This window comes from Salarias fasciatus, chromosome 8 (assembly GCF_902148845.1).
Source record: "Salarias fasciatus chromosome 8, fSalaFa1.1, whole genome shotgun sequence".
Taxonomy (NCBI): domain Eukaryota; kingdom Metazoa; phylum Chordata; class Actinopteri; order Blenniiformes; family Blenniidae; genus Salarias; species Salarias fasciatus.
In genome coordinates this window covers 18,866,603-18,894,279 of record NC_043752.1, presented here as the reverse complement: position 1 = coordinate 18,894,279, position 27,677 = coordinate 18,866,603, and the positions used below count along the sequence as shown (strand labels likewise).

General features: G+C 49.4%; 4 protein-coding genes across 4 annotated transcripts; 2 read left to right on the top strand and 2 right to left on the bottom strand.

The window, feature by feature from the left end:
* Positions 1 to 4,583: 4,583 nt before the first annotated feature.
* On the bottom strand, positions 4,584 to 8,305 carry LOC115393610 (glucose-induced degradation protein 4 homolog). Its single transcript, XM_030098691.1, has 6 exons — positions 7,944 to 8,305; positions 7,530 to 7,589; positions 7,134 to 7,241; positions 6,930 to 7,031; positions 6,722 to 6,852; positions 4,584 to 5,815 (listed from the first exon to the last, which is right to left on the bottom strand). The coding sequence occupies exons 1-6, from the start codon at positions 8,133 to 8,135 to the stop codon at positions 5,752 to 5,754; spliced, it is 657 nt and encodes a 218-aa protein (XP_029954551.1). The 5' UTR covers positions 8,136 to 8,305; the 3' UTR covers positions 4,584 to 5,751.
* A 13-nt stretch (positions 8,306 to 8,318) lies between these two features.
* atpaf2 (ATP synthase mitochondrial F1 complex assembly factor 2) lies at positions 8,319 to 11,174 on the top strand. Its single transcript, XM_030098689.1, has 8 exons — positions 8,319 to 8,846; positions 8,930 to 8,974; positions 9,170 to 9,318; positions 9,525 to 9,622; positions 10,102 to 10,182; positions 10,270 to 10,382; positions 10,459 to 10,574; positions 10,675 to 11,174. Exons 1-8 carry the CDS (start codon positions 8,729 to 8,731, stop codon positions 10,810 to 10,812), a joined length of 858 nt encoding a protein of 285 aa, XP_029954549.1. The 5' UTR covers positions 8,319 to 8,728; the 3' UTR covers positions 10,813 to 11,174.
* Positions 11,175 to 12,224: 1,050 nt separating this feature from the next.
* Positions 12,225 to 20,822, top strand: tom1l2b (target of myb1 like 2 membrane trafficking protein b). Its single transcript, XM_030098613.1, has 14 exons — positions 12,225 to 12,359; positions 12,766 to 12,850; positions 13,525 to 13,603; positions 13,838 to 13,987; positions 15,364 to 15,498; positions 15,583 to 15,729; positions 16,190 to 16,306; positions 16,382 to 16,515; positions 16,594 to 16,645; positions 18,043 to 18,211; positions 18,300 to 18,463; positions 18,653 to 18,712; positions 18,961 to 18,997; positions 19,083 to 20,822. Exons 1-14 carry the CDS (start codon positions 12,308 to 12,310, stop codon positions 19,229 to 19,231), a joined length of 1,530 nt encoding a protein of 509 aa, XP_029954473.1. The 5' UTR covers positions 12,225 to 12,307; the 3' UTR covers positions 19,232 to 20,822.
* A 2,275-nt stretch (positions 20,823 to 23,097) lies between these two features.
* Positions 23,098 to 25,240, bottom strand: foxl3 (forkhead box L3). The gene is made up of 3 exons (XM_030098550.1): positions 25,127 to 25,240; positions 24,359 to 24,527; positions 23,098 to 24,257 (listed from the first exon to the last, which is right to left on the bottom strand). The coding sequence occupies exons 1-3, from the start codon at positions 25,231 to 25,233 to the stop codon at positions 23,838 to 23,840; spliced, it is 696 nt and encodes a 231-aa protein (XP_029954410.1). The 5' UTR covers positions 25,234 to 25,240; the 3' UTR covers positions 23,098 to 23,837.
* Positions 25,241 to 27,677: the final 2,437 nt, after the last annotated feature.

The following is a 27,677-nucleotide window of genomic DNA, read 5'->3' as shown; positions in this document are numbered from 1 at the left end:
AGTTTCAGGTCATTTTATTATAATTTACCCTCCAAATTCAGTAATAATTCAGCTTATTAGCTAATCTGTTTGTGTGTGTTTTTTTGTTTTGTTTTGTTTTTTTTTTTACTTTTGAGTCCCGAGTGCAGCAGTAGAATAAAGTTATCAGCAGACCGGGTCAAATAAAAGCTACTTTTTTTAAATCACCAAATATCTTAAATCATACTTTATGTCCACAGATTAAAAACACGCTGAGCTTTGATTAGGTCAGTTTCATTATAGTCCGCCTGTCTCTGAAGGCACGGAGTCAGAGGAAAGTTTTTTTTTTTCTTTTATTATAATTATTTTTTCTTCCCCATTCTTCCGTGATGGTTAATAACGGAGATTAATTAAAACATTGGGATTATTGCAGGACTGGCAGATGCAGATATTAGATCAGAGTTTGGGTCTGAATGGAGGAAGTCCAGTTCATCCAGGAGTGACTGGATTAGCCATCACTTTCTGTACAGCTGAGTTTAGGAGCTCTGGCTTTTCTGTTTCACTGTCATATAGTGAATATATTTTACAGACATATATTCATCCAGCTCTGACAGCTGTGAGTGGATTTTTTTAAGCAGCAGCACCTTGGTGAGACGGAGCTGTTCACCCAATCAAGAAGCTTTATTTCGAGGGTGTGGACAGGTCAAGTCTGAGCTGATCGGCGCCTCTCGGAGCTCCACACACTACAGGATTTGCGATTGGAAATATTAAACATGTTCATTAGCTACGATCTCCCCTTCCGACGCCTCCCGAGAGGCTCCGACCGGAAAAAATCTCTCGGGAACACACTGCACACCACACGAAGATCGGACACGAACTCATTTGCATACTCCCGACAATCAAACCCTGTCGGCTTCGATCGGGAGGAGAAGATCGGGGCAAAATTCAGCCTGATCATCCTGTAGTGTGTGGAGGCCTTTAGCTCTCCACATGCTGCCACATTTTCAGGCTTTTGGTGAAACATAATCAATCATTTTGGATCTGAAACCTCAAGACGATCTTGCGAGGAGACCGGTGACTGAAACACTGAGACACACTACGCTTTCTATAACAGTGACACAACCTGAAGTCCAGCTAAATTTGAATTATATAATAGGAACGCCCCTGAAGTGCTTTCCAGAAGTCTGCCTCCAGTTCCTGAATCAAAAGCGAAGCGCATTAAAAATAGAACAACAATGAAACAATGAGGCCGTAGTAAGTAGAGGAATGTCTTACTATAAAATGCGATGCTACGTAGCGTAGTCTGTACTTTCCCCGACCACGCCTCCGCCTGCCCCATCACAGCAGGGACATGTCGTCCAGAGAGGGGAGCGAATCGGGTTTTTAGTCCTCCTTTGTGTGTTCAGAGCCGCGCAAGCCAAGACACTCGGGATGAATGACAAGACTTAAAAGAAGTGCAGTCTCTGCATACTGTAACGTGGTATTACGCAAAAGTGTGTCACACAATTCACATGCATGAGAATGTCTGACTGTCCAAGCAGGGACCTGCTTTCACAGTCTGACATCCTCATGCATGTGCAGAGTGTCACATTACGGCAACAAACGAAAACCAATGTTTGTAATTTGACTTTATCACATCTGAAACGGTCATATTTGTATTTATTGGCTATTATTCCACTATTGGGTGTCTCCAGCAACTTGTTCCTTCACAAAATTGGCACTTACAGTTGAATAAAATTCCTTATTTACTGATTTCCTTATTCCTAGACCACAAAAGGGAATGAAAAAAACTGATGCGGAGCAACAGCAGCTCGTAAAAATCACGTGAATACTAATTTTTTTGTGTGCTTTCCTACCCTATATCTGACCTCCAGAGGCCAGGGCCATTTTTGTTAGACATGTAAAACTACAATATTAAGGATGTGAATTCCTGATACAAGAGATCATGGACAGTTTAACACAAATCTCAAATGTATGAGTGCAGCCTTACGTAATGGCCGGTTCAAATTGGGTTCGGGGTCATCGTGTGTGTGTGAGTAAGTTATCTTTCTCCATCAAAGAACACACTTCATATTTACCAAGCGACTATAAAAATACTCACAAGCAATGATGTGTGTGTGTGTGTGTGATTGTGGGTCTTGACCCAGCTCTGGACTAAAACCTGGGTGGACCCTGCTTGCTCCAGCGTGACATAACCTCAAATAAATCGAAGTTAAATAATCGGAGCAGAAAAATGTTTATTGCATTGTTTTATAATCCAGTGAATGAGCACAAAGCATGTGGAGCACCCGCAAGCTCCAGAAGGAAGCTGCTCACCTCGAAACGCATTTTTTCAATTGAAAGTTTAGAGGAAACTTCTACTACGCCTCCATCAAGCTGACACTTGATTGATAGCGAGGCCGTTTTGGAGCTGGTAAAACTGTGTCACGGCCGTCAGCTAATGTCAGGCTAATGACAGGAGCCTTTGTCTCGCATTGTTCAGGTCGCGCTAAAGTAAACTCCTCGGGCTGTTTTGATAAAAGCGAGCCAGGATTACTACCAAAATGTGTCAGCTCAGAACCGGTGTCTCACTACAGTGTGTCTGTTGTCTGTCTGTTGCCATGGTCACCACCGCACGCCATGGATTCTTCTGGAGAGGTCATCTGTGCACGAGGCTGCTTTGCACCACACTGACCCTTTAATCAATGGAAGAAAAATCAAACGGTGGACCTTCGGAGAGTCTTTTGAAGGACAGCTGCGCCTCTGCTGCCCCCTGCAGGACGCCCTGCATGCCTACAACACAGGGATCAAAAACCAGCTTCCCCTCCGTTTCCCATCAGTTCCACTGCTGATTCATTACTGTTCTTCTCGGCAGGTTTACCAGACAGTCCTGAAAGGCTAGCTTTCAGCAACTGCCCAGCAGGTTATACAAACATACCCAGATATCCACACAGGGCACATTCGAGCAGAATGCTGCGGGTGCAGTTCGTCCAGAGGGGCCTGGCTGCCGACACGGTGGCAGGAAAGGGCGCAGCCGGCGCTCGCCTGGATCCCAGAAGTCACGTAACAGTGATAGGGAACCGAGATCATGAATCAGCATTCAGTTTGACAGAATGAAGCACAGACAGAGGCCTCGGTCAGACACAAGGCAAAATCCCATCAAGACCAAAAGGTCACAGTTCAAACTCTCAACAAGGCCTTGCTCCTGGGTCTGAGTCTGGGTCTGGGTCTGGGTCTGGGTCTGGGTCTGGGTCTGCAGGCCTCGGTTCACCAAGACGAGTCGGAATAAGACACTTTTATACTGAACCCCTGGGAACACGAACAGCAGGGGTCCTCACCGGCTGCTTCTGCTACATCTGTCTGCACATCTGGAGCTCGAGGGTCATCCTCTCGCCACCTTGGTTCATTAACTGTACACGTTATGTGATGTAGCTGTGTGTGTGTGTGTGTGTGTGTGTGTGTGTGTGATGGACACGTTGCACACTGCTCTGAAGAGGAGGAAGGAGGGTAAACTTGGAGCTGATCTCAGTTTCTTTTTTAAACTCCTCATTCATTTAAACTGAACTCCAGCAGGCAAGTGGTTGAAAACTGTTTCACATGAAGTTTAAAGAAGTGAATACTCTCTTATCTGTACATTTTTCCTGATATTTCCATGCCAGTGCCTCGGCTGCAGAGTTACACTCATCCCAGCCAGACTCGCCGTTTCCTCATTCTCCTCTAAAAGAGGCTCTGATGCCAAATATTTGCTGCTGCTGTTGAGTCATTTACTGTTTCTCTACTCCATTACATTTATTCCACAGCACATCGTTAGAAGTTATTGACCTCCTGACATCTCACCTTCATCAAGTGTAAAAATACAGTTTGCTAAACAAATCAGTTCTTCATTACAGTTACTTCAGAAAGGAGAGTTTAGGATTGTCTTTTTTCAATTTACCATAATTAAAAAGTAATCAGTTCTTTGGGGAAGTAACTTGCTCTACTTTTCTCTACAATGACTCACCGCAGTGTGCGTGTGTGTGTGTGTGTGTTTCATGAATAATTGACCTAAATGATCTAACTTTTCACCCACTTGGAGGAAGCAGCTCTTTAATCCAGACAGCTCGCTGGATTAACGGTGTGCAGCACGTCGATTTAGTATCGTTCAGATTAGATTCAGATCCAGAGCAGCTCCAGCCTGCTTCACCAAAACAGTATTCCCACCGACAGGGCAGAGCAGGGGCCGCAAGGAGCGGTTTGGTTTTCCAGCATCAAGCCGGGAACATAACTCCAGAACAACCTTTGAATTTTAACTTTTTCTGTGTTTTGGTTGCAGAACTTGTGATGAAAATGTCAAAAATAAAACTACTCCTATGGAAAATGACTACAGTCTCCACCTTGTTTTAAACTGCTTGGTTGTTTCTGGATTAAAACTTCCTACAGGCTGAGTCTTGCGTCTCGTTTCCCTTTCCAGAGGCCTGCACTGACTGTCCTCCGCCAGCAGAGGGCAGTGCAGGGCAGACACAGTGTGTCAGGCGCTGGAAACGTTTCTCCCCACTACTGATAGATGGAAAACACCAACGGGAAAGAAAGACACACTCAAGATTGATTTTTTTTTTCGTCTTCTTCTTTCAAATCCGTATTTCACTCAGTTCACACACAAACACACACACACACACACACACACACAATCAACCAAATCTCAGACAAACACACCTCCAACCGGTTACAATACAACTCTGATAAGCTTTAAAAAGATGGCACCGTCACATGGAGGCGGGGACGAGTTCAGGGAGGGAAGTGTTATCGTAGACAATCCAACAAAAATACTTTCTCTGGTGGTGATAGATCTTTGTAATATACTCTGAGGATAGAATAAACTCTGCCTGTGAAGACCCGGGGCCTGCTGTCGGGGAGAGTGCTCTCTTCAAAGTGTTGCATAGTCGAGGAGACGCCACCGGTACTCTAGGATGAGGGGAAAAAAGCTCTTTGCTTTAATGCTGTGAGGGCAGAAAAATACTGTGTTAGGAGGGTTGTGGCTCTGCGGCCTCCGCGTAACGAAACCCTTCAGATTCAGTCGGAAAGCTCTTCTGCCGCCCGGCGGTTCCTGGGAGGCGAGCGTACGCCGACAACTGCAATCGCTTTAGTAACATATCCATACTTTGTGCAAATGTAACTCAATACAAGATCCACGGCAATCCTATGAGTAGTAAAATCTCCCCAAAGGGTTCAGAACACCGAGGGAGACGGAAGCTTCTTTACTGTCACTTTTTCCTTTTTTTTTTTTTTTTTGATTGTAGCCTTTGAAAAGTGCCGCTCAGTGTCCGTCGCGTTGAAGGAAAATAATAAAATATACTCTTGGCAGGCAAACGAAGAACCAGCTTAGCCTAAAAATACTGTCTCTGTAGCTCAGGGGCGTCTTGAAGCTCCGTCCTGAAGCCGCGAGTGTCTGGAGACGCTTTCCTTCTTTGGAGGGTTTTCCTGGGAGCGGACTCCTGGCAGGGATCCTTGTCGCGTTAGCTGAGTGTTTTCCTGACGTTGCTCACGTCACGCCGGCCCGGTGAGAAGCTGAAAACATCTGGAGGGGTCCCCCCCACTCGGCTCTTCTCCAGGAGCGAGAGGGAGGCTCGTCCGTTCTCTTCATCTCCGCCGTACATTCGCTCGTCCCGCGTCTCGCCGTACATCCGTTACAAAGTGTCAAAGTTTGTGTTTCACATAAACCCCAGCTCCGGATGGTCCTTGTGGTCCTGCGGTTCCCCCCCCAGCAGCATCGACAGACCTCTGCTCTGCCTCCAGTCTCAGTCCAACAGAAGAAAGATCCCGGACGCCGGGCCGGGGTCACCGGAACTCGTAGATGGCGGCGCTGTGCTCGGGAACGTGGGTGAGGTTCAGGGACTGGTACCTGCAGAGGATTGACAGACGGGACTGAGCCGATCCGGATCAGTACGGCACAAAGACACGGCTGGCGCTCAACAGGGAGATACGAGACTTTCTCTACGCCGCACAATGGAGCAACGGTCACCGATTTCCAGTTTATCCAATAAATCAGGCAGCTTTTCAATCGGAGTTCAGGTTTTTAGACCGCATGCAATCCATAACTTAACATTAAACTATAAAACTTACAACGAAATAACGATTATGTAAGAATTGTTGATGTAAAACATTTTTTTTTTTCTAATTATTGTACAAATGGTCGTCATGAAGCTTTACCTGGATATATAGTTTAAGTTAAAAGTAAAAACATTAAGGTGAAGATATCAGGTGTTCTACATCCTCCTTCATTTAGCAGCACTGAAGTTTAGTTAATCAGAAAGTTTACTTTCCTCTCCGATCAGCCTCTGAAAAGTGTTAACTGCTTCCTGTTAATATCCCTCTTCTCTTTTGAACATTGATTCTGTTTCATAAATTTATTCTGTCAGAATCATATGATGATTCTATGCAAGTGGTCTGTGTATGAAAGGCTTTTTTCTGTAGAACCATGTCTGAATCTTCTTCCAAAACAGAGAACTGAGATGAAAACAGGATTAGAAAACATCACAGAGTTTTGACACAAACAGAAGCTCGGTGAAAAATACCAAAGTAAAACCTTAAGCTCAAGTAGGAGCAGAACACCGAGAGCACGTCTTTCAACCTGGACTGCTCCACTTCCTTCTTAGAAAGCTTCACATTTTAACCTCGAGCACATTCACCTGCTAATTATGATCTGAGAAGCTCCCACAGAGGAATGCTAAATGAAGGGCGCCAGCTCAATCAAACCGGAAACCTGTGTCTGGGTCTCTCTCCTCTACTATTCCTGCCGTGCCGTTACCATTCAGAGCTCCGGTGGTAGTAGTAGCCCTCGATCGTCGCTGTGGATTTCTGGAAGCAGATGTAGTAGAATCCAGCGAAGGAAGCGCCGCTGATGTCTTTGATCGTGTGGTCGGGGACCAGAAACTGCTCCTGGGGTGGAAAAGCAAACATCAGCGGAGTCGTACAGCAGCGGACAAGGCCGCCATTCACTGAAGCTGCATCTTTACCTTCCACCTCATGAATATATAATCCGAGTTCTTCAGATCCTCGTAGTCGAAGTCGTCCGAGTTGAAGGTCTTGGCATACTGGTAAAAAGCCTGGAACTTTCCCTGGAAGCAAAAAGAATCGACAGGACATCAGAAAAGAGAAGCTGTACATGAAGCCTTTCACTACAATATGAATTAAAACATCTACACAGGTGTTCAATTTACCCAGTGTTTACGGTCCACGTCCTCGTCAGCGTCCCACTTCCGGGTGAGAAAAGGCCGTTTCCGGCTGATGATCTCTCCCGCGAAGAACGTGGTCAGAGTGGGATATTCCTGCAGGAACACAGTGAGGAACAAACACATGGGATTCATAAGAACCACTCCTTTCATACCTATGGATATATTAATACAGGAGAGAAGTGATGTTTCATCATTTTAATCCTTTTTACATGGGTGATAAAATAACAGTCACTAACGTGAAATATTTATTCAGATCTAAAGCAATGAGATTCATGGATGCACATCGACACATGCAAGACAAATGTTAATTTTAGACATCTTTCAAGAGTTTTCGGTAGAAAAACAGTTTTTCCCTCCATTAAAAACAACAAACCGCCTCACCTCTGTCAGGCCTTTTATCTTCAGGTAGCCACACAAATAGGAATCCTCCATCGTCACATGCTTTCAAAGGAAACATACAGTCAGCATTGGGTTTACTGCATTACAATATGCTTTAAAATCCTGCGTAATGTTTTCATTCTGAGCAGCCATCGGTGTTGACATTAACTTCACACAAAATGTGAAATGACTGTGATCTATCAGGAAGAATTTTAGTGCCTCTGAGGATTAAAGAACAGAAACAGAGCTGCTCGGGCTGATGCGGGCTGTTTGGTCCAGATGGAGGCTCGGCTCCATCCCCAGCTAGCGGGGCGGGCTGCTCCGGGACAGGCCGGGGCTGTCAATCATCCCGCCGCCCGTTTGACAGATCACCACATAGCCCTGACATCTCCGCCGAACCGCCGCGCTGACACCCACCTGCAACACCACCTCCACGTCGTACGAGTTTCCTTTGCTTTTCTGGTGGCCCCGGAACTTGGAGCCGCTGTACAGAAGCGAAGTGACAACGCCGGGCTGCTGCGTGTTTATCGGCGGCGGCGGGATAAGCGAGGCCGAGGATGAGAAGGCCGCGGCGGGGGACTCGCTGAGGCATCCGGCGGGGACAGGCATGGCTCCCGCTTCGCTGGCTGGGCACCCACCGCAGTCAGTGGCCGTCTGCCTGGGGACTCTGTCGGTGTCTACGAAGCGGCGGAGGAGGGCTGAGGAGGCCCCGGCGACATCCAAAGTCCACTTTATGCCGCTACAGTTCAGTTTGCCTGGCACCAACAGGCTCCCACCAAAGTGAGGGGACTCTGACGCGCCGCGGCCGCCAGCATCCGCTTCTTTCATTGGTCAACTCGTCACACCCTCGCAATATTATTGAAGCTCATTGGTTCAGAATGCGGAAGTAATTCTGTAGTTTCCTTCAGTGGTTCTAGAGTCGCTGAAGCCATTTAAAAAACTACATATCCCAGAACTAAAGAGTCCACGGCACTGTCAAGCGCTAAGGAAGGTCACACGCGTGTTTTGAACACAGGAGAGGAAAGATGAGAAAGGTTTGTGAAGCAGAAAAATAGAAACGCAACGATTGCTTTACAGTTCAGCCTCATGTTGTAAACAGGGACAGGAAAGGCAACACCTGCTTAAACCTATTAAATGAGGAATCTCTACGAACAGCCAGCTTTGCGTCAGTTGTAGCTTGAAAACATCACCTAATTTCCACTATGTTCCGGAGCTTTGCTAAGATCCAGAGACAGTTTGGGAGCCTGCTGTCGTTCTGTGAAGTGTGCCCAAAGAAGCGACCCTTAACTGGAGGTTTAAACTATTCCACAGCCACCGCAGGTAAGGAGGGTTTTCACATTTCACTCAGCTCCTGGCCCTGCTGACGGCTAATGCAATCGACGTTGTTTTCTGTTGTTAACCAGAGAGAAAGAAGTTTTATGAAGATGTCTCCATATCCCAAGGAGAAGGTAAGCGGATATATTACATTAGGAAGTCAATTTTCTATTAATTTTGTATGATCTCAGCTCGTTCTTTTAGAAGCCATTTATTTGTTATGATCTGAACTGTGGAACCCAGAAATAACCTCATTACCTGCGTTGCATATTTATTTCTTTTCCATGCATTTATACGACAATAATCCTGTCTTTAAATGGATCTTACAGGTGGTTTGTATGAGATAAACCTCGACAGGAGGAAGCTGAAGACTCCTGGTGGGAAACTGTTCACAGTGCCTAATGAAGCCCTGGCCATCGCCGTGGCAACAGAGTGGGATGCTCAAAGGGAGACCCTCAAGTTCTACACAATGCATCTGGTATGAACTTTGACCTTTGTGCTCCTGATGTGCAATTCTGCTTTTTTTTTATTTGTTCTGCGATTAATAAAACTGCAACATTTCATCAGTTTAATGTTTTATTTTTCCAATAGAAGAAAAATGTTCTTTTTTTTAAACTATGCCTCTGTATTGACACCAAGCTCAGGAATTTAAAATATGAGCGGACCGTTAACTTCTTTCTGCAGACCACACTGTGCAACACAGCTCTGGATAATCCCACCCACCGAGACAAGGACCAGATGATCAGTTCAGCTCTGAAGTTCCTGGAGACCGACACTGTGTGGTATGCTCAGTGTTCTAACTGATCTCAGTTCAGTCAGCGTTACATTAACCTCAGCTCGGTTTCTTTCTGTTGATGCTCTTTTATTATTGCTGAAAGGTTAAATGAAGTCTTTGGGCTTTTTTCTTTGTTCAATGTGTAAATTTCTTTTTTTCATCTGTCCGTCGTTTTGGCTTTTGCTGCATGTCGAAACAAAATGTCTTGAAAAACTTCGGAAATTAGATGTAGTCCCCCAGCCACCCACAATATGCTGAATGGAAAGCCACAGTCACTTGTATTAATCAAACTGACTTTTATATGTATCGATCAGTGAAAAGAAGTGAATGTCTGGTAGTGTTATGCAGGACTGAAGCTGTTTAAGAGATTTATGTGGATATTATCTATGAAGGTTTTCTAACGTGGACATTTTTTTCAAGAAGGTGATAAAGTGACGTGATGAATGTGAGTTCACTGCAGTGTGTGTGGGGGTGTGTGTTGTCCAGCTACAGAGTAGACGAGCCCCACGGGTTGGTTGAGCTGCAGAAGAACGAGTGGGACCCTGTGCTGCACTGGATTGAAAACAGGTAGCAGCTTCATCTCATGTGACCGCCGTGTCGTCTGAACTGCTCTCCGTATTCAGCGGTTCCTCTCATCTTCATTTCTGATTTCAGATATAATGTTACTATCGGCGCCTCGTCCAGTATTTTGGGTCCGGAGATTCCAGAGCAGACCAGAGACACGTTCCGGCAGCATCTGAATTCCTACAACTTCTGGTCCCTGACAGGTGAAGCAGCCGCCAAATATCCTCGATTGCAGCGGAGACCTGTTGTTGTGACGTGACGGCGATTCCTCCCGCGCAGGGCTGGAGTTTGTGATCACACAGCTGAAGTCCGTCGTTCTGTCGCTGGGGATGATCGACAGGCACCTGAGCGTGGAGCAGGCGGTGCTGCTGTCCCGGCTGGAGGAGGAGTACCAGGTACGGCAGCGCCGCAACACAGCGGAGGGTTTCTGGTTAGTCAAAATATGCAGAATGAAACAGCTGTAAGAGAAGTTTTTTGAACATTTCACTCACTCAGATTCGCCGCTGGGGGAACGTGGAGTGGGCGCACGACTACGACATGTACGAGCTGCGGGCGCGGACCGCCGCCGGGGCGCTCTTCGTTCACCTCTCGTCCGAGAGCTCCACCGTCAAGAGGAAGCTGATGCAGGACTGAAGAACAGGCTCCGCCTCCCCTGTCCAGGCTCATCTCGCCCTGACAGCTGCTCCCGGTGATCTGCTTAAATCTGCTCCCTCCAGTAAAACCCGCCGGATCTCTTCAGCGTTTCCAGTAGGTTCTCAGACATCCGGGACTTTTGTGGTTCAGTGCTGTTTCCATGTCCAGTTTTCTTTTTCTGTGATTTATATTTAAGTAATGCAGAGTTCCTCTGCAGTCTGTACATGCCATGCTGACTCTGCGGGTGAAAACATTCACCTGCATCAAATAAAACTGCATCTGGATTGTTTTCAGCTTTTTTTTTTATTGTGGCACAGGGCTGCCAGCGTTCATAAAGATATTAAACTACATGTTCAAAGCTATTCGGTTGTGTGTGTGAAAAGTTTTTTTATTTATTTTTTGAACAAACTGCAGCATTGCGTCTCCAAAGAACCAGATTTCATCTTCATTTGTCCTGAAAACATTTTCCCAAAGAAATTCAATTCTACTCATGAGAAAGTTTGCAATATTGATTTCACTTTTTTGCATGGGGTGGGGGGGGGGGTGGGGGTGACAGGTAATTCAGGATATTTTTTTTTGTTGTTAATGCTCACACTGTAACCATGGAACTGGAAATATAAGAAGTTTAACTGTTTTTATTCTCTAAAATTTAAGCTCTCTAACTGGTTTACAGCAACAGTAAAAGTTCAATAAAAGTAAGCCTCACTGTGTTGTTTGATAAGATATTGAAATACCTTGTCATGCACGCCTTTGTATCTATTCACTTATATAACAAGCTATTCTGTTGCTTTTCTTCCATAACTTTTTTGGATTTTTTTTCAACTAAAATGTTTCTCTTTTCATAAATCTTAATACTTACATTTTTCAATATGCACAATGAAATTCAGAGTTCCGGCAGCTCTGGTCAGTGCTGTGATTCTGAAAACTGAACCAGGAATGCAGTGCAAGCCTTTCACAGGTTATTAGAATGTAAGGTTTCAGGTTTTTGCTGCCTTTTTCTTTGACATAAATCGGGAATAGTTCTAAGAAACTTGTTAGTGCTTTTATTTTAGTTCTTATTAATTCTCCTTTGATTAATACATATCCTTTTTCCCCTTGAAGAGCTTTGTGAATTCCTTTTGAATTATGCAAATACAATTATCTTGCAAGTTTGTGTTTGAAGTTTCTACAAACACAGAGCAAAAGGTCACCAAAGTTCACAGCATATAAACTGCCTGTCTCTCGAGTCTGTCATGATTTATTTTAATCCGTGTGTGACATCTGACCTCGGGATGAACGCCTCCGTCAGAAGATATCACTGCTTTATTGGTTCAACCCTTGGCTCGCTTTATTTACAATCTCCCTTCAGGGTTTGATGGATGCTGATTCTAACCAATCGCGGTAAAGGTCAGGATTTCTCCACCAATCATATTGCCGCGTGGGCGGGGCCCCCAGGACGTTTCCTCATGTATCATCCTCCTCGGCTCATGGACTGACTTGTTTGTTATCGAGCAAGATGGAGTTCCTTTTGGGAAATCCTTACAGTACCCCAGTGGGGCATTGCATTGGTATGTAGATGCATATTTACCTCGCGACAGTTCGGTATGCTTGCGTCGCTGATTCGTATCTTGTTTTTTTTTTTCCGAGGACCGTCGTTCGCGGTCGGCTAGCCTTAGCATGCTAACGTCGCTGAATGAGTTTTCTCCAGCTGGAGCGCCTCCTTTAGCCGCCTAGCTAACCCGTAGTGACGGTAAACATCCTCCGCCGCCGAGCGGGAATTAACCCGAAGCCCTGTTTTCTGGCCTCTCCGGCTCTCGGGACGGAGTTAAGGTTGTTAATGCGCACTGTTACTCCCGCCGCGTCGGTTCGCGGATCGCAGAGTGCAGCTAGCCGTCAGCTAGCCCCGTTAGCGTCATGCATCCAGTGTGTTGCACTTTAACGAGACTTGCTGTTTCTCCTGCGTGTTTGTCACAGAGAGAGCCACCGACGGCTCCCTGCAGAGCGAAGACTGGACCCTCAACATGGAGATCTGCGACATCATCAATGAAACGGAGGATGGGTCAGTAACCCAGAAAAACAGATCAATCATTGTCCCTTACGTTACTCATCAACCCGACTGTGCGCGAGAATGAATCGGCCGTCGGTGTTCCTGTGCTGTTTACATATTGATCTGTCATTCCACTCCTTGGTTTTATTTTAATATCTTTGCCAGTAGCAGGGGAGGAATCCAGCTCAGCCTGTGTCAGATGGGTTTATGCAAGGCCCAGGTTGCTTATCTCCCCGTTCCATTTACCCTGGACTGCATGTTTCAGGCAGCTGTGTGAAGTCCAGGTCTTGTTTGATTAGCGGGGCTGTAAACTGGCTGAGATGAGTCTATTACAGCAGGCTGCCTTGTAAATCAGCAGTGAGAGAGAACTGATTCTTACTTTAGTTTTTAGTCCATGTCTATCACGTACACACACCCGGCCTGATGGTGAATTTTTCTGGTCAGAAGTAATAAATTAGTGTTAATTATATCTGCCTTGCAGTCCAACAGTCAAAAGCATTAATTCTAAGATTAGAGGACAAGTTTTGATTGACCACCAACCAAAGCACACACTTACAACCCTCTTGGTGATTGTGTTTGTTCTGTGTGATCAGTGCTATCTCTCCATTTGAGAGCCACTCTGGTCTTTTACTTTGCTGTATGTGTGTGATGTGTGCTTTGACATGTTTCTCTATCTGTGTTTCCAGGCCCAAGGATGCTATTAGAGCAGTGAAGAAGAGGGTGAATGGCAACAGGAACTACAGGGAGGTGATGCTGGCTTTAACGGTGAGTTTACAGTGTACTGCAACACTTCTGAAGACATTATCAAGGTAATCTGATAAATGGGACAAGGTTTAAGAGGTGTCGTCATTTTCCCTCTTACACAATGCGACATTACGTAGATATAAATCCTTCCAGCCACTGGATGTGTTCCGTAGTTCACAGTCTCCTTTCACATTCTCACCATGCCTGTCGAATGATTTGTCTTTTGACATGGCCGTCTCCGCTTGGATCCCGCAGGTTCTGGAGACGTGTGTGAAAAACTGCGGCCATCGTTTTCACGCTCTAGTGACCAGCAGGGACTTTGTCGAGGGCGTTCTCGTCAAAATCATCTCTCCTAAAAACAACCCGCCCACCATCGTTCAAGATAAAGTCCTCGCCCTGATTCAGGTGAGATAACACACACATTAACAGACACACACACACGAGCGACAGGCAGGACTTCTCTCCGGCCTCTGCAGCCTGCCGGCCAGTTTCCAAGAGATTATAGAGGAATGCCATTTTTATCTTATTCAAATTCCATAAATGCTCCTTAAGAAATTGATGTTTTGATATAGTTTGCAGTTATAATCAGGATGTGTCCTTGTTGGAGTGCTCTGTCAAAATGTGTCCCTCTTATGCTGAGAATGAAATATTTGCATCACAGCTGCTCCAGCTTGTTGGATTTCAGGATTGTCTCTACTTTCTGAGCCTCTGTCTGTAAGGTGAGGGAGGAATAAGTCAAAAATAGAGGTTTGTGGGTGTCATAGGTGTTTGTTGCAGTGCGTGGCGCCGTGCGGAGGTCCAGGAGGCGGCCTGTCATCTCCAGGCAGAGCCTCAGGTAGAAGCACGGCGTCTCCAGGGCTCCAGGCCGGAGCGGCTCCGGTTACCTGCCTCAGCTCAGGTGACTCTGCCGGGTTCATGTGGACTCCTCTTATTTCAGCCCAGGGATCCACGTGACCACAGCTGGCGGCGTGCGCCCTGGAGGGCTGCGTCGCAGCCGTGAGGCAGGAGGGAGCTTCTTGTCATTAGACCAACGGGTTTGTGGCAGCAGGGTCAGCTGGGAAAGCGGCGTGCGGCTTTGGTAATAGCGTGGCGGAGGATTGTTTGCTTTGTCCGATTCCCAGTCGGACAGCAGGCGGTGGTGCAGTGACCACCTGGCTCAGCTCTCAGGTGTTCAAACGTGTCGTTTTCGTCGATAAATGCAATCAAGGCAGTGTTTTCAAGGGAAAACACATCGGTTTTGCAGTTTCGTTTGGGAGAAGTTGACCCGTTCACACCACAGAAACGCTGAAGACGTCATTTCCATGTTTGGCCACTAGTGGGTGCTGTTGGTTGTTGTGCCAATTGTCACATTGATTTTAAACTCTACAGATTTCCGGATGAGGGGAATGAGAAGTATTTAAAAATGATCTTTTTTTTTTTTAGTTTTGGTCTTCTCCCCCTTGTTCTGTGCTCAGTTGTCCTCGGAGTTTTGCCAGGTGTGTCTCGGTTTGACGTCAGTTTCACTTCCCCTTGTTCAAAGTCCAGTCAGAAACTGGTTTGCTGTGAGGAGCGGCTGAATGGAGCGGGTTCGGAGTGCGCGGTGCTTGCTGTGGTTAGTGAGCTGCTGTAATGACCCATGGCCGAGAGAAAAGGCCTCTGTGGTTCCACTGGCACACAAACACAAATCATCAGAGAACAGGCTCCTGTAATGTTCCCACATCACTGGCTTTGTTTGCTGTGTGAGCCCCCCCCCCCCCTCCCCTCCCCACCTGTTAACCCTGTGTTCCCTCTGCTTCCTGCAGGCGTGGGCCGATGCTTTCAGGAGCAGTCCGGACCTCACAGGTGTGGTTCAGATCTACGAGGAGCTGAAAAGGAAAGGCATCGATTTCCCCATGTCGGACCTGGAAACCCTGTCCCCCATACACACGCCTCAGCGGGTAGGAGGCGCCGCGCTGGACGTCCAGTGGAGACATCCCTTCGTGCACTCGCTCACCATGTGATGCTGTCTCCTCTCTCTGCAGGTGGCATCGGCTCCAGACGGCGACTCCGCCTTGCATAAGTACAGCGCCACCACTCAGCCGGCGCCGGCCGCCGTCCCGCCTGCGTACACCGCCCCCCAGGGCCCCAGCATCCACACCTCGGGACCCATCAACCCCACGTCTGAACAGGTACGGCGGCACGGATCCGTTCCCGATCCCGTCATCTCCCAGAAGCTGAGCAGGGCCGGGTCTGGTCAGCACCAGGATGGGAGAAAAAAGTTACAGCTTTTGGAGTCGACAGAATGTAGATACAGTTTTTCACAAACAGAAGAGGGAGAGACAGTGAGTACGACTTCCTCTGCTGAATGTTATTTCAGACGCTCTCATGTGTTCAGACGCCGGGCTCGTGTGTTTGTGCTGCAGAGGCCTTGTTTTTCAGGCTTATCAGTTATTTTCATTTGACTAAATTTAGCGGCCTGATTGCTGTTTTAGCAGTGTGTCGATCAGAGCATAGTTTTGAGAAATCTCACGGACTTCCAGTTGACCTTTGGCCTCAGGGCTCATCGGGCTGCACGAGGCTCCTGGAGTGAGAAGAAGGTTTCGACGGCTCGGGTCTAAACGCTCCTGGATTTGTGCTCCTGTGGTTCAGATCTGCCGGCTACGCAGCGAGCTGGACGTGGTTCGAGGAAACACTAAAGTCATGTCGGAGATGCTGACCGAGATGGTGCCGGGACAGGAGGACGCTTCGGACTACGAGCTGCTGCAGGCGAGACCCCCCCCCGCGTCCTGCCGTCGCTGCACGTGTTTGCATTCCCTTGTAACGCGCTCGTCTGCTGCGCAGGAGCTGAACAGGACCTGCAGAGCCATGCAGCAGAGGATCATGGAGCTCATCTCCTGCGTGTCCAACGAGGCGGTGACCGAGGAGCTGCTGCACGCCAACGACGACCTCAACAACATCTTCCTCCGCTACGACCGGTGAGAGCCGCCCCACGCCGCCGCCCGGTCTGCAGAGACGTCCCTCACTCCTTCCACTTCCTGTCTCTGTGTCCTCAGGTATGAGAGGTTCCGGTCTGGGAGGTCTTCAGCGCAGAGTGTCAACAATGGGGTGAGTCCGCCTCCGGCTGGAGAACCCGCAGCTCTCCTCCCGTCTGTTTTCACGCGTTGAGCTCCTGTCAGTGTCCGTAGAACCTGCACGCTCCATACTGTCGTCTTATGACTGCCGGTCCCATGTCCTCGCCTTCTTAACAGGAAACCCAACACGTGGTTGTTTTGCGGTGTTGTCTCGCTGTATTGAGGAGGTGTTGATGCCGGGGCAGCACTCCCTCCTCCTCCTCGTGGGGTTTCCTCTTATCGGGGCGTGAAACATGGCCGTGACTCTCCCTGCGGAGGCATGCCCGTCGTATTCACTGTCTCTCCCTCTTCTGTTTCCTCCTCTGTTCTTCTGTGGCTAGCTGAGACAGGCAAGTATGAAAACATTGTCAACCTCCCTTAAAGTGACCAGCGGCGGCCGTAGAACACGGCCGAGTGGCGTGGGCCGGCCGCCACCTGTGTCTCCCCCCCCCACACGGCATGTCTTGACCCCCGACCCCCCCGACAGCTGCCGACGTGACGGAGCCGGAGGGTTCCGGACACTGACAGGCGGACGAGCAGACAGTCACTGTGTTTGATTTCCCTCAGACAGTCGAAGATCATGAGAGTAAATCCCCACGATGACCCCCCCCCCCCCCCCCCACCCCCCCACCCTGCCGCTCTGCTGTTTTCTTAAGGGGTTTGTTTTGTGTGTTTAAACTCAGGTTGTGTTTATCATGTTTCCGTTATTGATGGGAGACGGGAATCCAGGAAACTTACCAAAAAAAAAAAGGGAATTCTTCATCTAAATGTATTGAAATAGGGAAACACTCCTGATCACCTGACCTCACCTGCAGTGCGCCCCCAGTGGTCAAACGAATACATTGCAGTTAGTGTCATTTTCTCACGCCTGTGGACCGGACTAGACTTCCTACTGGACCAGGTTCTGTGCCCACGGACTCTACCTTTGACACCCCTGTTTTTGCTCTTAAGTCATGAAAACACAATTTAGAAAAAAAGTATTTGATCATTTCAGATATTATTCTTTTATTTATTCCTTTTTAAAACCATGATTATAGTAGAGTTTAGTCGTAAAAGTCACAGGAAGTTCTGCATTAAAGTGAAGGACTTGTCGCTGCAGCTGTTTTCGTGGTGAGGCTGTGTTCAGACCCCCTTAAGAAGCAGTTTTCCGTGGTCGACTCCATGCTGTCCTCTCTCTCCAGCTCCTCCCTGTTTGCTCGTCCTGCACCATGCCGTCATTTTACTGCTTTTAATTTCCCTCATGTTGTTTTCGAGACATCGGAAGTGTAATTGTACTTTTTTTGTAGCCTGCCACTGAAGCTTTCCTTTGCTCATGAGCCAGCCCCCCCCCCCCCCGCTCTCCCCCGTCCCTCCATGACTCCACAGCTCTGTCCTGTCTCCGTCCTCCTGCAGGTCCTCAGCGAGGCCACGGAGGACAACCTGATCGACCTGGGCCCCGGCTCGCCGGCGGTGGTCAGCAACATGCCCAACGCCGCTCCGTCCAGCCTGCCGCCCGGCCTGACGGCGCCCGCCGGACGGCCCTCCTCCCCGGGGTCCCTGGCCTCCCGCCTCGCCGGGCTGGGTACGCAGCGGCGCCGCGGACGGCCCCCACCGCCCAGCGGCGCCTGAAGTGACCGCCGGTGTGTGTGTGTGTGTGTGTGTGTGTCCAGATGTGGGCGGAGACAGCGTCAGCAGCACCCTGAGCTCGCTCTCCAGCTGCAAGCCGCCGCCCACCCAGGACGACTTCGACGTGTTCGCCCAGACCCGGACCGGCGCCGCCGAGGCCGGAGCCCCGCCCACCCTGGACGTCAAGCAGCAGCCGGCCCCCGCAGGGGTGAGTCCTGGAAACATGGCGTCATCTGCTGGCTGCGCCGTCGCCTGCCTCACGATGCATTCCCTCATCACACACACACACACACACACACACACACCTTCAGTTTCTTCATGGTTTCCTTTATTGAGTTGCATTTATCGTTTGTTCACGTCGTGTTTTCTGTTGTCCGCCCGGCGGCGCTCCTCGCAGCGTGCGGCACGCCAGCCCTCTGTCATGGATGACATAGAGGAGTGGCTCGCTACTGACGTGGTGAGACCATCGTCCATTTCGTTCTGTCTTTTCTTTCTCACTTCAGTTTGAATCCATCTCTTCTCCTCCTGCCAATCACGTCCAGCTTCCTGCCTCCTCTAACAGCTGCTAACCGCGTTTCCCTCTGTCAATAACGGCTGGTATAATGACAGCAGAGCCGTGGGATGGATGGGTTTTGTTTCTGCTCTCTGGTGGTTTGCGGTGGGTCTTGCTGTTTGAAGTGTGACTTCGTCTTCTTCTGTCGACAGAAAGGAGACGAGGGGGAGGAAGGCGTCACCAGTGAAGGTAAACGTCCGTTTCTCTGGTTGACAGAACTTTTCCAAGTTCTTCCAGGAGTTTGCTCCACTTTGCTTTGTCTCCGTCCCTCCAGAGTTCGACAAGTTCCTGGAGGAGCGAGCCAAGGCGGCCGAGGTGACCCCCGGCCTGCCGGCGCCCCCCAGCGGGGCCCCGGGCGCCGCGCCGGGGACCCCCGGCCGCAAGAAGGCGGGCCGAGCCGAGGACGCCCTGTTCGCCATGTAGAGCTCCAGCGTTGACCTGTGACCCCCGGCCAGCCTCAGAGCAGAGCAGCACGACCCGAGGACGACCCCCGCCCCCCCCCCCCCCCATTCTGATCACACTACAGAGCGCCATCACTGCTTCTTCACCACAGAGGGCGCCGCTCCTCGTGTCGGAGGCCGCCCGCCTCCAGTTGCTGCTAATCCGGATCCAAATTCCCCCCCTTCAGATCGCCACCCCAGGCGGCCGCCCCCCCGCCCCCCCCTCGCCACGCCTCCGTCAGCCCCGCCCCCCAAATCTGTAAATCTGTAAATGAAGAAATGTGGAGTTTATGAGTCGTGTGTATATTTAAGCTACATACTGTATGTACGAAAAAAAAAAAGAGATGCTAATTTAATGTAGATTTTTCTGGGAAAGGGTTTATGCTCCGCTGGCGTCGACGGGAAGGATGTACCTCAGCGGGCGCCGCGCTCCCGCCGGGAAAGGGAAACACTACATGAGATGAGGAGAAGAAGGGAATCAGGCCTGGTCTCTTACTGTGCTGTAGTTCTGCCTTCGCCCTGCAGGGCGGCGCTGTGTTTTATTGAGATTATTTTGCCGACGGTCTTGATGCTCCAGTCCTGCTGGCTGCTCCCAGCTCCAAGGACCAAAATTATGATTCTTCTTTTTTGTTTCTGGATCCAGGAGGAAAGTTGTGGAAATCTTGAGTCGTTGATACTTGATTATTTGTTTGAATTCCAGGTTTTGTGTCGAGCAGTTTGAGCGATTTGCACGTTTCATGTGTTTATTTTTTTTTTGTGGGGGGGGGGGGTATTTCTCCTCTTCCTCCCCTGCTGACATGTTAGAAGGCCTGACCTTTCAAACACGACGTTTGTTTCCAGAAATGAGCTCGCCGCTGCGAAACGAGACGTTTCCCCCGACAGAGCAGCACGTTTCATTCAACACTCTTGTTTTTATCCTCTCTCCTGACAACAGTATTTTAAAACAAAAGAAACGCTTTATTGAAAATGAAAATGGGGAAATGAAGCTGTGTTTGTGGCAGAATGAGAACGGGTGTGTGTGTTCCAGTGATCCTGGCTTTTCTGTGTGGAGTTGAGACTTTTCTACGCCGCCGCCGGCCGCCGTGTGTTTCCGTGAGTGTCCCTCGTCCGTCGGTCCGTCGCTGTGAAACGCCTCTGTCCTCGTCGGTCTCATGAAGGATGGACCTTCTCTCAGCACCTGAAAAGAGGAAATTAAAAAAAAAAAAAAAACACAAACACTTCTACCAATGCATCCATGTTGCACATTCTGAAAGGGAATTTCCTTTTTTTCTTCCGTTTCCTGGTTTTCGTGTTGAGCGTGTCGATCAGCTGTTCTGTGACACTAATCTTTCATCTCAGTTGATTCTTCTTTTTTCAAACCGACGCCTCTATAAAGCTGTTTGACACGTTTGTTCTTGGTTTGTTCGAGCTGTGGGTGATATTCCTGACTGGACGCCGGCCCGCCCGTCGCCCTGATGGCGTGGGGGGCGGGGCCGAGCCGGGCCGCCGCTCGCCATCCTGAGTTTGCCTCATCTCTCCTTTCTCTTTGTGTTGTTGGACTTTCTGCATGAACTCTAATAAAACATTAGCAAGTGTCTGATCTGCGTCCGCCTGTTTGTTGTTGTTGGCTGCCGCCCTGACCTGCAGTAACCCCCCCTCGCCCCCCCCCGGGGCCTCCCCATTGGTCCAGCTCGGCTTCTGGACGTTTCTCCCACAGGTGGAGCTTTTGTGTTCCCGAGCTGAAGTTGTGTTTTCTCCTTTGTGGGATGGCGGGAACCCCCTCCTCCCCGCTCCCTCAGGTGAAGAGCGCACCCTGGTGGTGGCACCCAGGAGCACAGAGGTCAGAGGTCATCGTCCAGTGCAGAGCTGTGGTAGTTGCGTGTTAAAATCCTGACTTGTTTCCTCACTGCACCTCCAAAGTCATTATTTCCAGATAACAGATATTATTTCTTTGCCTGACAATATTTAGTTTAACTCTCGTGTTCTGTATTTCAATTACTGTTGAACGCAGTAATTCTATCACAACCAGAGAAGACAGAAAGAGAAACCTGTTTATTCTCCAGCAGAGCAAACAAACCGCTTCCTGCTTCCCTCGTGAATCATTCAGCTGCTGGGATGGTTTCCTCTGGTGGAGGATCGGCTGCTGTGTTCTCCACCAGCCGCTGACAGTTAGACTCAATCTGGCAGATTTCTCAGCTGCATTTTCATTTTCATGTCAAACGTTTCCCGTTCTGACGGTGAAAACTGCGCACACACTCGAAGCCATTTTAGAATGAAACCCTATTTTCCTGGCCTTCACCTGCAGTGCGTTCCTGTGAAAGGTCAAAGGTCAGGCTATGTGTGTGTGTGTGTGTCAGAGCCCCGGGGCTGTTTCGCTGCTCTTCATTAGCGGCTCACATCGATGTCTTTCTAATTACGCCTCATCCAAATTAAAACAAGAAAAGATCATTTATTTTCCTTCAAACCAAACAGAGCCGTGGTATTTATCCTCACCTCGCCGCCGCCGCCGCCGCCGCCTCGCCGGATCCCAGCGCTGCAGATTAAATGACCTATTTGTGTTTATGATTCACTTGTTATTGCTGTTGCAGATCAGCGGTTTCTCATTTCCGCCGCCGCTCGCCCTCAGCGCCTCCCTCCACCTGGCGTAATGAAGTCCCGCTCGGTAATTGTTCGCGAGGAAAAGCGTGGAGGCAATTATGAACGACGGGCCTCAAATGTCCGAAGGACTGAGCAGGCAGACGGATATTTCTCTGACGGCGGCGACTTGTGGGGCCGGACCGCCGCCTTGCTGCCTCCGAACACTCTCCGCAGCCTCCAAGCACTTTATGCTAAGTTAATTTACCCAAATATATCCGCGGCGGCGGCGCGGCGGCGTGGCGGCCGCCCCCGCTCCTCAACATCAACAACTTTGTTAATGGAAACTTGCTGATCCATAAACGGCGGTTGCTGGGGGGCAGTTCACGTATGAATGCTAAAAAAAAACCCCGCAGATCGATGAGGGGCATTTGCAAAGGAGGCATAAGGTGTGTTTAATTATAAGTGCGTCAGGCCCAGTGGGGGGTGGGGGGGCGCTGAAGCTCAGGAAGGCCTCGCTATTTAAATAGGGTCACCTCTCGGGCCTCACCCTGCAAGTGTTCCTCTATATTAAATGCCACTCATGTTAAGTGTGTTGAAACCTCCTCTGATGTAGTCAAGTCATCACATAAAGGTTAAATTGAAAAATGTCCCTTCAGCGCGCCGTGATTGATCTCCCCGGCGCGGGAACGCCGCGGCGCCCGCGCCGGGCCTCCGCTCGCCGCGTGAATACGACGACAGGCTTTAATAAGGAGGCCGGGCGGATTAGAATTTAAACGTCAGTCAATCAGGATTTCCAAAGGTCAGACGGGAAAACAACAACAGCAAACAAGGGGAAACAAGGCAGGCTGGGCGGAGAGACGGACCGTATTCACGGCGGAAAACGGAAATTTAGAGACTGGAGGACAGACGAAACGGAGCTAAAAGCATCCAAATGAGCGAGGAAACAAAATAACACACTGACGGGGAGGTTTCAACATGAACGACGTCCACTGGGATTACAGCGTGTTCAAGTCATCAGCGTCTGTGTGCCGTTTGCATGTTTTATTAACTAAAACAGCTTTTTATTCTGATTGTCTCTGTCTCCATCTTCTGTTTCGTCTGAGATCATCAAGTCAGACCATGATGGGTGCAGGTGGTTCAGTTCAGGTCACAATCCTGACGTCGTTAAATAGATAAATAAATAAATAAATAAATAAAGCACACACACCGTCTTAATTTGAGTTAAATAACTGTAACTTATTCCACTTTATTCATCTCCTCCAGTGTGGATCAGTCTCCGTCCTGAGAGACTGGCCTCGTCCCATCATCAGGTCAAATGTCAAATTATGAAAGAGGAGCAGTGCTGACAGAAGGAAGCAAATGAAGAGAGCAGGTACAACGGCGCTTTTTCTCCAGCTGACGCTCAGGAAGACAGCGTCTTCATTCCCTGAAGCATTTAGGTTAAACCACATAAAGATTTTAAATTGAATCTTGTTTTACTGCTTTAGGTAACAGTTAAATCTGGTTGTCTGTGGACTGAAAAACACTCTGGTTTACTGGAAGATAACGTAGAATTCCCTTCTTCACTGTAATTTTGGGTGACACTTTACTTGAAGCACCCGGTATAACACATTATAGGTAGTTTTAAATATATCTGATCGGGTTTCCCTTCAATCTCCTCATCCTGCCGTGACCTTCTGACTCACATCGTGGAACACAGTCAGCTGAGCTGGGATGGTCTGGAACTCCTGGGTACAGAAACATACCGAGGAAGGACTGCTGGGCCGGAACCGCACCGCCACCGCAATGAGGGGATGATCTGTGCTCCGCTGGACGGGTTCTCGTCGGTTCTCGGTCTGGACGGGTTCTCGTCGGTTCTCGGTCTGGACGGGTTCTCGTCGGTTCTCGGTCTGGACGGGTTCTCGTCGGTTCTCGGTCTGGACGGGTTCTCGTCGGTTCTCGGTCTGGACGGGTTCTCGTCGGTTCTCGGTCTGGACGGGTTCTCTGCTCCTGTCTCTGTCCCGTGTGTCCTGGACGTTCTGTCCTTCCTGCCGTCACAGAGTCCAGAAGTGCAGGTTCAGGTGCTGTGGCTCCAGGACGTGGACCGGGGGGCCAGCGGGTCCCAGGTGGACGGGGCCGTGGGGGGGCGGGTCCGGGGTGGACAGGATGTAGTCAATGCTGAACTTGATCTGGGACTCGGGCTTGCCCTGCGGGGGGTCGCCGGGCGGCCCGGGCCTGTCGGGGTTCAGGGGGCACGGGGCGGAGCCGGGCTGGGCCCGGCGGGCCGGGGGGGCGTGGGGGCCGTGGGGGTGGAAGGGCGTCTCCGCCGGCTCGCGGAGGCCGATCTTCATGTTCCGGCGGCGGCGGCGGCGCCGGAAGTTCCCGTTCTCGAAGAGGTCGAGCATGGACTCACAGCCGGAGGCGAACGTCCAGAAGTTCCCCTTCCCCTTCTCCTTCCCCTCCGTCCGCGGAACCTGGACACACGCTCTGCATCAACCCGGGCGGCACTGCATCCAGGCGGCGGCGGCGGCGGCGGCGGCGGCGGCGGCGGCGGCGGCGGCGGTGCGTACTGTACCTTGACGAAGCAGCTGTTCAGGGACAGGTTGTGCCGGATGGAGTTCTGCCAGGCTCTCTGGTTCGACCGGTAGTACGGGAAGCGCTTCATGATGAACTCGTAGATGCCGGACAGCGTGACCCTCTGCTCCGGGCTCTGCTGGATCGCCATGGCGATCAGCGCAATGTAGCTGACACACACGCACACACACACACACACGCACGCACGCACGCACGCACGCACACACGAAGAAGAGCCTTCAGTTACATTTACCTCAATTCATTCATTCATCCTTCTGTTTGCAAATAATACATTTTTTTGTTTTTCTTAATTTTTATTTCAATGTAAAAATATGAGTGTTTATTTCTGATGTAAACGTCTTAACCGTTCACCAAAACATTAAAATCCTCAGTATGACTCTTATTTTTAGAGTTTACTGCTTTGTGAACTGTTTTAACAGATTCTAGATGCTGAATCATAAACTAAAAACCATTAAAATTCAAAATCAGGTTTTCATTTGAATATTTTAGTTTTCAGTCATGTTAAACTCAGTACATTTCCAATAAGATTATTTAAGTTAAGAAATTAAATATATCAAGAAACATGAATTTAATTAAGCTTTAATTTTTCTACATCTTACATAGATTAGAGAAATAAATATACCTGCACTGAAACGCAGGTGGTTTGTGTTACTTTAATTAATTCCATAATTAAATAAACATTTTCAAAAAATGACTGTTAAATAAAAAAAAGAATGGAAAGCGTCCAGGTTCAGAGCAGTCCTCCTACCTGTACGCCGGTCTGCACATCTTCTTGTCGTCCTCGGAGCTGGATGCGGGGTATCCATCCCCGTCGTAGTTGAAGCAGTTGAAGGGGTAGTGGGAGTTATCGAACATGTCTCCACGGTGGGGGGTCAGCTGCCTCTGTGCCGCTGCCGCCGCCTGCCACCATGCTCTGCTCTGCTCAGCTCCGCCGGCGGACTCCCAGCCCTGCCTGCACCCCCCCTCCACCCCCACCCCCCCACCCCCTCCCCGTCCCAGCTGCTCTGCAGACCCGTCCAGCCCTCCCTGCTCTCAGACTCTAACATCCTGGAGTGTCAAAACATTTTAGTTCAGGAGCCACAGAGAGTCTAAATTCATCTTTAGAGAATGAAACCGGTAGAATGGAGACATAGAAACCTTTAAAATTAAAGCTTTTCTTTGTCATAAGACAGAGAATATGCAATAAACGTGTCTATATTATCAGAAAATCAAACTATCGATTCCAAAAATGACTCCAGTCTCAACATAAAGCCAGTCCTGGTGTAAAATACAGTGAAACTAAAACTTCTTAATCGTGTTGCATTATGGGTGTTTTGAAACTGGCTTTGAGGCTAACGCTAGTTAGCTGTCATTCATGGCAGCTTCGCTGATTTCACAGTGTGGACTTTTGTCTGCTCCTCCTGAGAAATGTGTTTAAAAAAGAAAAATTCAACCGTTCGTCTGGTGGATTGGCCGGATTGGAGCCTCTTGCCGGCCGGTTTTGAGCCCACGGGCCTTACGTTTGACACCGGCCGGCAGCAGGCCGCTGCTCCCAGTGATTACACTGACCATTTGACTCATCTCAGCGGACAGCGGCGGGACTGTGGGTGGTCCCGCTCCGCCTCCATGCTTCACTCTGCTTCTTTTTATAGCCTGATCTCCCCAACTCCACTTAAAACAGCTCAGCCCAAATCAACAAACAAAGTCCTTTTTCAACTTTGTTTTATTTTTCTCTCTGCTAACTCTTCAGTGTGTGCGTGTGTGTGTGTGTGTCTGGCAGACGTTTAGTCAACAACGGGAAGTTTTGTAGATGGTATCTATAATGCTCCATAATGGCCATAAATTGCTTCCGTGTCTATGAAACAGGGGGGTGTGTGTTTGAAGGGCTCTTGGCAGGGCAATCGGAGGTCTCTGGCGAGGCGGCGGAGGCCGGGAAAACAGCCCGGGGTCTGCCGGGCCTCCGTGTGTGGCCTGCCGGGCGCTGCGCTGGAGCGCCGAGCCAGATGCACCCTGGGAGAGGAGTTCAATCCTCGCTCCGCCGCAGCATCCTGCTTCTCTGTGCTTCAGGTTCTGGAGGAGCTGACTGTGGTGCTGAAGGTGTTGGAAACACGGCCCTGGCCTGTCAGCTTGACCTGAAGAGGACTGAGCTCTGGACGGGAGCGGTGTGTCGGTGTGTCGGTGTTTGGAGTCAGATCTGATAAGCAGCTGGAGGCTCGCTCCCATGACCGGGCTTCCTCTGGAGCCATTACAGCCCCTCGCTCCCGTCCTGCTCGCCCTCCGTCCCTCTGGTGGCTGTCCCAGACGCCGCTTCCTCCATGCATCGCTTTGTCTGCCCTCCGTGTGTGTGTGTGTGTGTGTGTGTGTGTGTGTGTGTGAGTGTGTGTGTGTGTGTATACGTGCATTTATGTAAACCAAGCGAGGAGCTTTTCCGGGGGCTGTTCTCTCAGGAAAGGTTATGAAAACACCACAGTGCAGTGGGAACTGTAAACTTGGCCGTGCACGGTGCGGGGGGAGGCGGGGGGACAGCGGGGGGCAGCGGGGGGCAGCGGGGGGGGGGGGGGGGGGGGGGGGTGTCTGCAGCCGTCCTCATCGACACCACTCACTGGTAAACCCCGCTGCGTTACGCAGGATATCACAGATTACACGGAGAACAGGCCAGCGTTCACCTGGAGACCTGGGATCTGAAACCATGAAGCAGTTTACAAAACCAGCCTGATTTTCTGATGATTTCTTTTTACTTCCTACATTTGAAAATGTATTTCTATGATTTCTATTAAGCTGTCTCATTGTTTCCAGAGGGTGATTCAGTGGAACGATCGAAGCAGCGGACAGGAACAGCTGTTGAAGGTGCTGTAGGCAGGATTCCACATCTCCGCCATCTTGCTTAGGTTTACCTAAGCAAGATGGCGAATTGACCCATCTAAGATGGCGATTTGAAACCCAGCAGAACCACTCCCGTCCTGTTTTCTCTGACATCACGCCCTTACGCAAGTTAAGCCCCTCCCAGAAGAACGTGCGACGAACGTCCCTCGACCAATCACGGTTAGAGCCTCAGGGGCTCTTCTGATTGGTCAAAGATACCTGGAGCTGTGGAAATTCCTTTTCAGCTCAGAACAGAGACAGATGGAAACGCTGTGCCCTCGCGGTAGTGCAATTATGCTACACTCCTAAAGGATTATCAATGGATACTCTGACATTTAATCCAAAGAAAACAGAAAAATAAGCATTGACTAGCAAAATCCTGCCTACAGCACCTTTAATTCTGAAGCTGCAGGAAGTTCAGCGATTAACACAAAAATATCATTGCAAAAAATTATACA

Bases quoted from the DNA above. Each gene is read 5' to 3' on its own strand.
- LOC115393610 (XM_030098691.1), bottom strand. From the start codon at position 8,135: ATGCCTGTCCCCGCCGGATGCCTCAGCGAGTCCCCCGCCGCGGCCTTC. The intron at 7,590-7,943 runs GTGGGTGTCAGC...TTCCTTTGAAAG, and splicing joins ACGTGGAGGTGGTGTTGCAG to CATGTGACGATGGAGGATTC. The intron at 7,032-7,133 runs GTAAATTGAACA...TTTTGCTTCCAG, and splicing joins ACGTGGACCGTAAACACTGG to GGAAAGTTCCAGGCTTTTTA.
- tom1l2b (XM_030098613.1), top strand. From the start codon at position 12,308: ATGGAGTTCCTTTTGGGAAATCCTTACAGTACCCCAGTGGGGCATTGC. The intron at 12,360-12,765 runs GTATGTAGATGC...TGTTTGTCACAG, and splicing joins CCCAGTGGGGCATTGCATTG to AGAGAGCCACCGACGGCTCC. The intron at 16,307-16,381 runs GCGAGACCCCCC...TCTGCTGCGCAG, and splicing joins CGGACTACGAGCTGCTGCAG to GAGCTGAACAGGACCTGCAG.
- atpaf2 (XM_030098689.1), top strand. From the start codon at position 8,729: ATGTTCCGGAGCTTTGCTAAGATCCAGAGACAGTTTGGGAGCCTGCTG. The intron at 8,847-8,929 runs GTAAGGAGGGTT...GTTGTTAACCAG, and splicing joins CTATTCCACAGCCACCGCAG to AGAGAAAGAAGTTTTATGAA. The intron at 10,575-10,674 runs GTACGGCAGCGC...TCACTCACTCAG, and splicing joins GGCTGGAGGAGGAGTACCAG to ATTCGCCGCTGGGGGAACGT.
- foxl3 (XM_030098550.1), bottom strand. From the start codon at position 25,233: ATGTTCGATAACTCCCACTACCCCTTCAACTGCTTCAACTACGACGGG. The intron at 24,528-25,126 runs GTAGGAGGACTG...CGTGTGTGTCAG, and splicing joins ATGTGCAGACCGGCGTACAG to CTACATTGCGCTGATCGCCA. The intron at 24,258-24,358 runs GTACAGTACGCA...GCGTGTGTCCAG, and splicing joins TGAACAGCTGCTTCGTCAAG to GTTCCGCGGACGGAGGGGAA.